This window comes from Poeciliopsis prolifica, unplaced genomic scaffold, assembly GCF_027474105.1.
Source record: "Poeciliopsis prolifica strain line A6 unplaced genomic scaffold, Auburn_PproV2 SCAFFOLD034, whole genome shotgun sequence".
Taxonomy (NCBI): domain Eukaryota; kingdom Metazoa; phylum Chordata; class Actinopteri; order Cyprinodontiformes; family Poeciliidae; genus Poeciliopsis; species Poeciliopsis prolifica.
This window is the reverse complement of record NW_026562409.1, coordinates 6,085,834-6,098,846: the sequence shown is the minus strand read 5'-3', so window position 1 is coordinate 6,098,846 and position 13,013 is coordinate 6,085,834. Positions and strand designations below refer to the sequence as shown.

Sequence of the window (13,013 nt, the reverse complement as noted above, 5' to 3'; positions counted from 1 at the left end):
TAAACAGAGAAACTAATATAAAAGATTATAAAAGAAAATTATTTGTACTCCACTTTCCTTTTTTTAAGTCTCTCTTCTTATCCTTTAATCTTCCTCAATAACTTTTTCATGAACTAGATGTCTTCTGAAGAAAAATATGTACACTGCTCAAAGAAATAAAGCGAACACTCAAATAACACAACCTAGATCTGAATGGATGAAATAAATATGAAAATAATTTCCACCTGTTGTCTATTCCATTTGCACATCAGGTGATATTGATTGTCAATCAGTGTTGCTTTCTAAGTGGACAGTTTGATTTCACAGAAGTTTGATTTACTTGGAGTTATATTGTGTTGTTTGAGTGTTCCCTTTATTTTTTTTTGAGCAGTATATATTTATATAACTGCAACACATAACAACGCAGTAGTGTGTGGTTGGGATGAAAATAAAATTAATGAAAATTAGAATAGCATGAATATTCAGTACTTTCATCATGAGCAGTTTTTTTTTTTGTACAGCTTCTAATTTGTGTAAAACTGAATCCAGTCTGTAACGTACAGAAACTTATTATGATCACGAAAGCATTCCAAAAGTTTAATGTCTGCACAGCTTTATTGAAAAGATTACTATTTAACCTTTCTGATTCCTTGTGCAAACAGAGAACACTGAGCAAGTGTTCACACAAGAAAGAGGAAGCAGATATGAAAAGTGGCTTGTTGCTATAGGTACAATTGGAACCAGATATTTACATAAAGTATCTTAAAAGACAAACATTTTGCTTCTTATTGTCTGATCTATTTGCTAAATGGAAAAATAACCATTTAAAGATCCTTAATTATTATTTTTATTTATTCAGATTTATTGAGATGAATCTTGAACATATGTATTATGTCAATCAATGCCCCCATGAAACTGGATGTTTAACAAATTGTGAAAAAAACAAACTGGCTCAAGTGGTTTAGAGTATTTTGTTGTGAAACTGAACACATTTTTTAAAAAGACTTTAAATTGTTAGACCGCGTAACAAATCAGGTGTAGCATAGGCAATATCTATTTTTTATTTTTTATTAATTATTTTTTTTTGCAAAACTCACACAAACTAATTAAATATCATTACTTCTGTGCAACAGCAATCAACTAAGCAATGCTAAATTTGGATTTAATCATAGCCCTGCCCTGTGTGAAGGATGAGAATCTAATCTTTACCATCAATCATCGTTGATAACAAATGTCTTCAGAATCCAATGGGCCTGTATGAAAAATGTCGCTGCGTGATTGAGCAGGAATCTGTGTTAACCTGATCAAATAAAGCTGCCGGCTGCACTCAACACTCACAGGCTCGCTTTTTTTTTTTTTCTAGAGGTTTTAAAATGTAAATTTGTCTTTTTGAAATGAAGATAAAAGTTCAGGAAATAAATTAACGTGTTGAAGTTGAGAGAGAGGGTGGAAATGAGGATACATGCATGTCTTTCTACAATAAGGACTTGTCCCTTTTAAATGCAAAAATGAAGGGCAGATGTGAAGGCTTCATAGAGCCTACTTGGGAAACCAAAGGACCAACAACACACAAACCTGACTGGGTTAAACCTCCTGACCTTTCTGACTACACAGGGGAAGTAGGTGTTAAAACAAAGTTTTTGAGTTCATGTCATGAACGCTGCAGACATATTTGTACCTCAGTAACCTGTTTTTGAAAAACAAAAGAAAACATGATTCATTTGCTTATTAAAAAGCGTGGGGGAGTCTCTAAACACTGACAAATGAAGACATGTGTTGATTTATGTTTGCTATGTTGATCAAGGCAGGAGATGAGTTGTTTCTGTAGGAGTTAAGAGTTTTCTGTGAAGCTCATGAAAAACTGAATGAAGCCTTTAGAGCGATTCCAAGCTGGAATTTCAGTTTTTGTTTCCTGAAACATCTTTGTGCCAGCCATCATTGTCACATTAGTGCTGTAAGCCAGAAGGGAGTGAGAGATGAAGAGACAAAAGCAGGGGAAAAAAAAAAGCAACAAGAGAGCTGGGCAATCAGAAACAAAAGCAGTGCTGTAACCGGACACGGAGCTCTCATTTGGGGAATGTTGGAGGAGGAATAAAGAGGGGGGAAGGGAGTAATTAAAAACACAAGCCTCTCATTGGGTTCTCTAAGATTGTGAATTGGAAACAGAATGGCTTTCATTACACAATGATTATCTAAAAACATTTATGCATGTAGTCAAAGACATGCATGTAGGGAATTATGGCTAAGCCTTGTAATAACTTCAGCTCACAGCACACTGAAACATAAACATCAACCAGTAGACAAGCTCACAGATCACACGCACAAAATCAAGTACTGAATTATTCCAGAGCCAGGGCCGATGGTCCAAGAGGTGTTAACTGAGTTTGAGGCTCTGCACACAGATCCTCTGTCCCCCGGACACTCTTTGTCTTCAGGAAGCTCGTGCCTCACATCCTCAAAGGTTTTTTTTAGCAATCTTGAGGGTCCAGCACAGAGACACACATGGATGGGAGTATTGACTAATTCCCTAGTACAGTATCAGTCAGCTCTACAAACATAATTTCTTCTCTTGTGTGAATCCTACATTACTCACTGCTGTAAAAATGTATGTGCCCCTCACAGATTTTTTCATGTTTTTAATTTAACATTATATCTGGAAAGCATATTTTAATTTTGCAAGACATGCCTGATTGCTGTGAGACCAGCAATCAGTTAATCACTTAAATACATATGACATCAAGTCATTATAAAAGTGATCAAAAGGCAATACATCATGCCCTGAACTAAAGAAAGTTGACAAAAAATGAGAAACAAAGTCACTGCCAGAAGAGAGACCACTCTGAGTGCCATTATCAGCAGATGGAAAAAACATGTGTGAAAAGCAGCGCAGAGGGACAAAGAAACAGGTGTCATCGCTCAGTTTGAGGAGAACAGCACTTATTCCTTACAATCTCTGCAGTCAGCAATCAGGTTTTTTTATTTATTTAATTTAATTTAATTTATTTTTTGCTGAACTTCAGTCTCACTCAGCAGCCACCTGTGCCAGTGTGCCGACAGAGAGCTCGCACAGTGTTGCTTCTTGTTCTGTTGCAGACAGGTCCACATTCCCGGCTTTTTTGCTCTTTGGGGCATTTCTGGACTTGTCCAGGTTGGATACGTTTTCCTCTGCATAAGATGGCATTGGTTCCTGATATATGATCTGGAAATGTTGCTGGTTTAGAAGCCATGGCATGACTTTAAACACAGAATTCATGTTGGAAACCCCTCCAGTGTTGCTGAATTCTAAAAAAAAAAAAAAAAGAGAGAAGATCAAATTCTACAAAGAGAAGTTGATCCAAATTCTTCCACAGCAATGCAAAAATGTTTCCGTCCAGTTACTGCAAACTCTTGAATGCAAAAGTTGTTGTCAAGGGTGGCTCAACCAGTTATTAGGTTTACTTTTATCCACATAATGAAAAAATATTTTGGGCCAGTTTATCCAATGCTTGGATCCAGAATTTCAGAAAGAAAAACAACAACAACCTGAAAGTGAGGAGGCGGTCGCCTGAGTACAAAAACAGTCTTGCTTCCTTGGTTCAGGTAAATTTGGCTTGTGGGTTTGCTTTATAATCATCAGAACTTCTAGCAGGTTTGATTTGTGACCGTACAGGAGCTGGACGTGAAGTGTCTCATTACACCCTGTATATTGCATGATGCAACATGTGATTTGATTAGGCCAAGATCGAAAATTGTTGCATGACTGGAAAACAACATGAAAGTTGTTTTTTTATGTATTTACACTGGTTATGTTTGATATTAAAAATGAATGATCTAGTGAGGGACTAAATACTTTTTCAGAGTTATAGGTCTCCCTTCATGTCCCTTTCTCTCATCTCAATAGCTTCCCCCCCTTTATTTTCTGTGCTACCAAGGAAACAGCTGGTTGCCAGATTCCCATGCTGGCAGTGGCAGTAGAGACTTTGAATCAAGATGTGGTTTGAAAAGTACGTTGGCAGAGAGATTTTGATGAGTAAAACAGAGAAAGCGAGCGAGGCCTGGGGCAGTTCAGATGAGTTTAGTTTAGCTTCCTGCTACGTTTGCTGACTAAATATAAGAAAAGGCTGAAATCTCAAGATGTAACAGTTTAGATTGATGCCTTGTGCGAAGTTGGTAACATCTATAAGTGACAAGCACAAATTGTATTATGTAACTACTGTATGCATCCTATTTACATTAAATGCATTCACACCGCATATATATCAAAAGTTGTTGAGATTTTGGCTTTTTGACAAGCTCAGGTTCACAGTGTATCTCAAGGACTCTCGAGCATGTGGAAAGGAGGTGCTTGCTGTGAAAATGACAGCAGACCTGTGCCACTTATCTGAGTCACATCTGCCCCTGAGGAAAAATAAGATTCATGGTTGGAGCTAGATTTAGTAGCAAGACATGTTGAGGCAAAGTCTGCATTCCTCTTATAGCAGTGATGTATAGTTTTCCAGCTGGTTATGTGTCACCTTTTGTTTTTTATATAATATATTTACAGCTAATTTAGTCATTACAGAACCAGAGAAAGGAAGACAGAAATAAGTGACTTGCTCATTTTATTTAGCATCTTTATGTGTGTGACCAGAAATAACTAATAAATTACATTTACAAACAAAGACGAAATTGCTGATGCTGTATAAAATAAATACATGTTTCATTAAACTGCAATTACTGAATACAGATCATTTTTCTCTGTTTGCCAATAGCTAAATATTTACTTTGCTTTTAAATTCATGTTCATTTTATATTTTGCCAGAATGCCATGGTGTCCTTTAAGGAGCTCTGTGGCCTGACGCCCGCCGCCAACATGAAGCAGTGCATCCTGACTGTATCTACGTGGCTGATGAACAGTGAACGGTCACTGAAGGTGATAGTGGACCTGAGCGAGACCTACCCCACCATGGAAGCGCAGGGTCCTGTGCCTGAGCTTCTGCGCAAAGTCCTAAATGCCTATGACATGGTAAGCTGTTATGGCAAACACAGTTTACTAAATTGCTCTGTTTCTTACATTATTAAAAATGTGGTGTTCTAGTCTAACTTGGAATCTAGCTAGGAAAGATGCTGTGCACAAACAGGTTCATTTGAAAACTTTGAACTTACAATGTCAACAATTGTTGCCATGCTTACATTCACTCTAATGATCAAAATATGGATGAAGGTGTACCAATTTCTTTATATATCGGTAGAAGACACTTATGTTGAACATATGTTGAAAATATTTTATTTATATTTGTTTATTTAAATATTTTACTCACTTCCTCTTGCACAGGTTTGTGACTGACATTTACCTCCACCGTTAACGGCAGGAAGTAAAGAGGTCTGGTCATGTGACCTTTCACACTAGATACATGAAACTGATAGTGCTTAGAGAAGACACCCTATTATTTTATTTTACAACTTTGATTACCTGGCAAAAGTCAAAACAATTCTTTTGGAGCTTCCAGAAGTTAGAAAAAATGTCTGGCAACAATTGTTGCCAGTGGGATTAAACAGGTTAATATACCAACTTAATGCTGATTTCTGACATGTTATATATAAGGTTGACTTACAACTAGCTATGAAAAACTGTATTGCAAAAAGGACAATTTCTAAGAGTGAGACCCTTAGGTTTGACTTTGAGTCTGCTTGTGTTTTGTAGGTACAAAATCTCCAATGTTTATTTTATTGGAAGAAGACAAAGAAGGCAAAGTTTTACTAAAATCAAAGTGTTAAAATAAGAGTTTAAAATTTGAAAAAAAAAACTCAATAACTATCAATCTAAATCAACTCTGAATGTAACAAAGCTTGATTCAGCACCGGGTTTAATATTTATGCATTTTGTCAGGCTGCAATAAAAACCGATCTTTCACATCTGAGCTCTTTCCCGCTGCTGAACCTCTGAGTATGTGTACTGTGCACAGGTAGGAGTCCACAAACTGCTCCACACACCAGACAGACTCACTTCTGCTTCTGTTCTGATGTAAACACACGCAGTGGGTTTCACAGTGAGTGGTGTGCCATATACCAACACGTCGGACTGCTTCGTGCGCATCACTCTTTCACATCGGTGACGTACACACTGTCATACACTTTAAGATGACTGTAGACAGTCTGCCGGCTTGCGTCTTGAGCTCACTTTATCATCTCCTATTTTTAAATATACACTATAGTTTGACATAGTAGAATGAGAAAACAAACTTCTCCATAAATATTAAGTTTACATTTTTAATACTTGTGTGGAACCTTATCAAGGCACATGAAATCAAAACAATCAGAAAAATAAATGCAAACTGCTAAATGAATCTTACTTCATGATGCAATTTGTAATCTGTTTAGTTGAAGTCAGAGTTCAGCTGAATAAACTGCTACTTTATATTAGAATTTTTAAGCATATGATTGAAATATTCACACAGCTGGATGTTTTCCAAAGCTTCCAGACATGACATATGCACCACATACTGTAATTGACCTGTCAAGTTGTCAAGATGCAGCTGCTTATTGTGTAAAAGTGCTTTTCCTCCTGCCTTGTCCCTCAGAAGACCTTGATGTTTTTTACAAGTTGACATATGAGAAGTGCAGAGAGGTTTTAAAAGACTCTAATATTAGTAATTCCATGCTGTTTTACAACGTTGCTTTTTTATTTCTATATTTTTTCAGGTGGGAAATGAGTCGTTTGTTAGGTTTCAGCCTTCATGTTTCACTTGTGAACTACACACGTCTCCACGGGAGGATCGCTAGTTCTTTTTAAAAATAGTTTTATTTTTATCGTTAGCTTTTAAAGGCAAGCAGTACATAGAACATAATCCAAAGGACACACAGCAAATGAGCTACATAAGCTTTTAGTCACCATCATAAATGTACAAGGATTATTTCAATAATCCATCTATTTCAACTTGTGATTTCTTTTTCAAGGCATTCACAAGGAATGAAAGCTTTTTCTAGACACTGTATGTCATGTTACCAAGGGAAACAAGACAACGCCTTCCAAGAGCAGAAATAGCAGCATAAGGATCTAATAGAAGGTTGCATGTATCTTTATTAACACACAGTTTAGTCTTTGATGCTAGGGTCACGGCAGCTAAGTGCTCGTTTCCTGCTGTCACACTCCCTTGCTCAAGAACAGAAGGCCCAGTCTATGGGCATGTGTGTATCTGTGTAGTATGTGTGTGAAGCCTGACTTCACTGCCGATTGGCTTGCCAACTCCAGGGCGTTAACTGTTGAAAATCAGTGTGAAGTCTGTGTCATTAGTAACACACATGTAGGTTATTGGCAGCGAACGTCACAATGTCTTCTAAAACTAGACATCAGTGCCATTACATTTTCAGTGCTCATGCTAGGCTGTGACATGTTTTCACTGCTATGCAGAAGCAAATTTTTTTGATTTTCTCGATTCCCAGATAATATGTTGAATGTGGAAACATAAGTGAGCTAACATAGCACAAATAATGGTTGCCTCAATTTAAATTCAGTATTCAAAAATACTTCTTTGATCCCAAAGGGAATTCAAGTGAAGGTCTAGCATTAAGTATTTTCTAGCATTTTAAGGCACAATCAGTTTCCTTCAGTTGTATGCAACAAAGATGACTTAAAAGAAATTTGACTTTGTAATTTGATGCCTTGAAATTGGGTCCATGTTCCTTTAAGAAGCTCCTGCTCTGCCGTCAGAATGTCATCGCAACAACACTTCTCATTATGCTATTAGCAACCGTTCTTAGGAGTGCTGACTGAGAAGCAGTTTGATTTTTGATGAGGTAATAACATTACAAAAAAATGTTGATTTTACTTAATATCACCACTTTAATTTTCTTTAAAAAATAATTTTGTTTTTTGATTCTGACAAACTCAGAACAAATTTTGGGTTTCAAATACACTCCTTCATAGATTGTATTGTGCTTACATGGATGAGTTAATCACAAGTTAGACAAATATTCTTCATGTTTTGCATTTGAACAGTTTCGTCTCCAGTCGTTGCTTCAGCGAGAGTGCTGCCTATTACAGGAACACTTTGCATTCAAACTAGCTCCCATGGGAAGATTACTTGGAAAAAAGGCATGTACATGCATATACTCATCCAAACAGTACAGCAGTCCACTTTCTCCCTCCCACAGGAGAGAAAAACTTAATTATCCTTTCCCTTTGTGCTAGAGCTCTCCTCCAGCTGCTCCCGATCAGCCCTGTTGGATGATGTCTGAGCACCACATCAAATATAGTTTTAGCCTCAATTTAAAATTTGAAGCAAAAATCTATTTTCACCATTTTTATCTTTGTAGCTGTAAGGTGTAGTCAGAATCTGACTAAATATGTGGAGTGACTTTTTTACCTTAAATGCAATACTGCACTCACTCTGGCATGTTCCCTGATATGTTAAGTAAATAAAAGTACTTTCAATTATAGAAACTGTATAAAGGGCTGGACAATAATTCATTTGTTCCTGGCTTGTCATGTGTATCTAATTGGATCCTGTGCAAAAAAAAAAAAAAAACTCCACACTTTGTTGTTGTCTGTGCTGTAAATTCACTCAGATCACCTGCTTTTCTTAACTATAATCTTAATCAAATCAAAAAAAAAAAAAAAAAAAAAAGTAGGTCCGGCATGAGCTTTGGCTATTGAGATGATCAAATTAGAAATCATTTGTGAGAATAAAACTCACCCTTCTAGCATTTTTACATAAACTCTGCCTCTTATTGTTATTATATAATTTTGTTCGAAGCTCAGCTGATGGGTTTTCTTTTAACGACTTTTAGTGATTGAGGTGAATTATAAATTAACCTTGTTCTTTTTATTTGTCTTCTAGATGATCCAAACCAGCAAAACCCTGATTGAGTCAGCTGATGTTGTCTACTCCAAGCTCACACAAGCACAACGGGCAGGTATGCAGCATTACTGAATGTATTCAATACTATTCCAGAATACTTTCCAAAGGGAAATTAAATGAATTTGTGCATCCGCTTGACTTGAGCAAACTGCTAGAATCATTGTAATTTCTCCTCAAAGTAAAAGGAGGTTCTGCATTTCTCTGCCGCTGCGATGAGACTGACTTACCATTCAGGGCCATGAATCAGATTTTCTCAATTACAGATATTTTTTCTTTTTCTTTAATACTCAATATTATGAGAAAGCAACTTTTCATTCTCCTGTTATAAGATAGAGAGAGTGTCACATGATGTGCCGTTCTTCAGATAAAGAAATGGCGTTATTCCCCACATCCCTGTCAACATCAACATTGGTGGCTGCGGTCAATAGAAGTGGCCATCATCAGTGAGTCAACGTGGCGTAGTTATGGGCAGTGAGCAGGTGAAAACAATCAGTGAGCCGCGCAGACAAAAGGGCTGCAGGGGGAAGAGAGAAGGGACAGAAGGCGTAAACATCTTTTGAAAGGAGGAGAGAAATTAAAAGGCTTGACATTGCAGGCCGTGGGGGAGAGAAAGGACAGAATTAAACATGCATTAATCAGTACATCTTTATTTTAAAAAGATGGAATCCCACAGAGAACAAATTTATCTGGGATGGGATCATTATTAGAGAATTTGCTTCAAATCAGAAAATTCTTGTGATTTGTCCTCTTCAGCCCCTTTTGGATTTGGCTCAACTCTTCCTCATTTGCCTCACTTCTATCTTTAAATAGGAAGCACAAAGCTGGAATAGTGACATCTCAATTTTGCATGTTTTCACTAACATTGTGCTGCTATAGTCAGCCATAGAACTGCAGATTATGGCCAGCTAAATACTTTGTTATAGCTGGTGTAAACCTAGTTAATTATAATTTATACCCTTCTGCTTCTTATTGTTTTGTGTCTAGCAACTGGGACTCAGTCACACACTTCAACCTCATATCCTGAATCAAATAAGAAATTTTAATCCTCCTTTATGCCAAGCTTTACTCTCTGGTGTTACACAATAGGAGGCATATGCTTTCTCCCTTTAGCAGAATAAGCTAACCTGATATTCATGCTGTGTAATTACCCTGGGATGTAGGCTGAACACTGGGGCTTCAATCACAGAGCTGTCCCTGAGCTCCATGGTTCCCCAGCCAGGAGCTGGAAGAATGTTCAAAAGCGATGATTTCAGAGTTAAGCAGAGCTTAAACCGCACGTAGCCACACTCACAGCTGTTTCTGTTACTCCACAGTAATGCCCATCTTATTGCCTCCGTCAGGTAACAGAACCTGTATGCATCTGTAGGATAATACAGCTTGTTCTTGTGGTTCAACTGAGAAGGGGGGGAATTTGGACATTCTTTTATTAAGAGCTGATAGCTTTTCCTGTAAGTGAGAAGAATGATACACTGAGGCAAAGGGGGAGCAGCGACAGCCCTCAGGCGCCTCAGGCGCATGCCAAACATAACACTCACCCCGTCGCCCACTCTCTCTGCTGCGCCCCTGGTTCCGACACTCATGTCTCAAATCAAACTATGGCCTTTTACAAATATTATGTCTATTTTACATCCCTTCTGTGTATTTCTATTAGTGTTTCCAGACATTTGTTGCCATTTTGACAACAATAGGAAGACTGCCTTTTTTTTTTTTCTTGTAAAATGTGCATTAAGGAATGCCTGGAAATAATGGGGTTTTCTGCTTATTTTGGAAAACTTTGGAATTCAATTTACAGATTTTCTAGGTTTGGATAAGCATAAAAAAATTGATTTATATTTTTTAAGATTCCGTACTTATATGTCTCTGTAGAAATAGTCAACATAAATTCAAAGCGAACTTTTTACTATTGAATGAAGAAATTTTAATTGAAAAATATGTCCCAAAAATGCTTAAACTTAGCTTTCCATGTCATTTGGAACCTGTACAATACAAACATATTTTCCAAATTAATTAATTAAATCAAGGTAACATATATTTAAACATTAAATTAAGTTTAGCGTAAAAGAATATTGTGCCTGATGGCCATATTTCATCACCTATTAAAACAAATGTTGTTTGTTTTTATAAAATATTATTGTTTTCCACATTTATTTCTTTGATGCCACTTGTACCAATGTGCTAATGATGAGTAATAGAAAAAAAATGTTACAATATCTTTTTTCCGCTTTATGACTCAACATTCAAGCTTCTAATAATAATCTGAAACTGACTTTTGTTACCATTTCTTTAACACTGTAGTTCTCAGCTTGTTACTTCTGCTCTCCATTCACATCTTATCTCAAAGGACCTATACATAAATCTGCAGTCTATGACAAGCTTAGTTCATTAAACTTAAGCTAATTGAGTAAAGTTAACAAAAAAAATTAACATTCAGGCTCTAGAAGAGCTTAATTAATGCTCTCTGTGTAACTATACCTGCATTGAGTTGTTGTAAACCAACAGTTGAAGGAAACTTTAAGCTCCTTGAATGAAGGTTTTTTAATAACAGTCATTAGATCCAATGACATACACTCATTCTATGATTTGACCCCAATTTCTCTAATTGAGATCATACTTCATCTGACATGTCTGTTTTATTTAGCTTGTGCTTCAGTTGATTGTAGCCATTTCTTAACCTCTCATAACCAGAGAATCCTCAGACAATATTGCGTTTAACCCCTCCCATCGGTATTTGCAGTGAATGCATCTCTTGTGATGCTGTATGTACCGCTTAGAACCCATCTTATAAAGCACATGTACAGACTGATAGAATTGGAGTAACTGGTTGAACACAGAAAGGCAAGCAGAGAGAGGGATATGAAGAGATGGTGGATTTGCATGGAACTGAGGGTTTTGTCCCTATGATCATTCAAGATGGCAAAGGTAGGATTTTGGCTTAATGGCTGTGTGAGAAATGGAAACAGTGCTATTAGAAGACGGCTTGTCAGTCTTGGGGAAGAGAATGTGGAGACAGGGTGGAATTTGTTAGTTTAATTTAAACTCTGGTGCATTTACCCTTGTGCTTTGCTCATCAGCTAAATGTTGTGGCAAAGACATAAATCAAAAACAATAGCTGGGATATGAAATAAGGAAATTTCACTCAACTGTCACCTCTTATGATAAGAGGTATTATGCAAGATCAGAAACAGGTTTGGATTTGTTCTGCCTGTCCTGCAGGATCTTCCATTTTCTTCCTCCCCTCAGTTTATGCACAGTCATTGTTGCAGCTAATCAGTTTAATTTGGGCAGTGAAGCTTATGTGTTGATGAGAATGGAGAGGTGCTACATGATTCCCCTGTGGGCCCTATTGGTGGCTCGCCATCACGCACGAGGATAATGGGCAACCAGAAAAACAGCTGGGATGCGCACTCTGGCCCTTCCAGATGCTACCATCGTATTTTTTGAGTACACAGACTCTGAGTTGGCTCAGATATCAGAAATCTAAATGTGGAAACCCCAATTCACTCTTCTTTTCATTGTAGTCATTTCTTTGCTTTTTGTATTTATGTTTTTCAATCATTTAATCAGTTTCCATTGAAGTGCATGCAAACAGAGATTTTGTGGATAATTTAAAAATGAAAATCTGTTATTGCTACATTAGAAATGGGCAGAAACATACAAGGAATATGCTTTTGTTGTTGTAGCAAGACACTTTATGCAGTAGTTCTGTTATCTAATCTTTCTATTATAAAATTGATTAATATTTAAATGTTCCCCAAAATAGACTTTGCTGACTTTCTTTAAACTAAAATAGTGTGACCAATCATCGTAAAAGAAAAAAGATATACCTGGAAATGAATAGATGAAAACGCATGTGAAGAACGCACAGACCTCAAACTGGAATCAAAAGTATCACCAATGCAATCCATGTTTTGTCAGCTCTCTGTTGTGTTTATCTAGGTCCCCCTCCATTCAAACATGCTTTCTCTGCCTAACGACTGTGTATTTGTTCATTTTGTTTTTGACAGCTCTCTCACTGTGAATATCCAAGATAAAGACATCTCATTCCCTTTGTCGTCTTTGGCTTTGCAGAGTCATTGTTTTCCTAGCTCATCCACAGCCAGCAAAAAATCCCTCTCTGTGTTTGCAATGATGACACTCCACGTGGACTCTAGAGTGTGTATGAATTGGGATAAATGAAGCAAACATTGATCTCCTTTCACCAGCTACCATTTCTTT

General features: G+C 37.0%; 1 protein-coding gene across 1 annotated transcript in view; it reads left to right on the top strand.

Moving 5' to 3' along the window:
* Window positions 1–13,013, top strand: part of plcl5 (phospholipase C like 5) — a 65,091-nt gene that overhangs the window by 42,760 nt on the left and 9,318 nt on the right. The window contains exons 3-4 of the mRNA XM_055052128.1: window positions 4,760–4,963; window positions 8,778–8,853. Of these exons, the coding sequence (XP_054908103.1) occupies window positions 4,760–4,963; window positions 8,778–8,853 (280 nt within the window). The remainder of the gene's footprint in view (window positions 1–4,759; window positions 4,964–8,777; window positions 8,854–13,013) is intronic.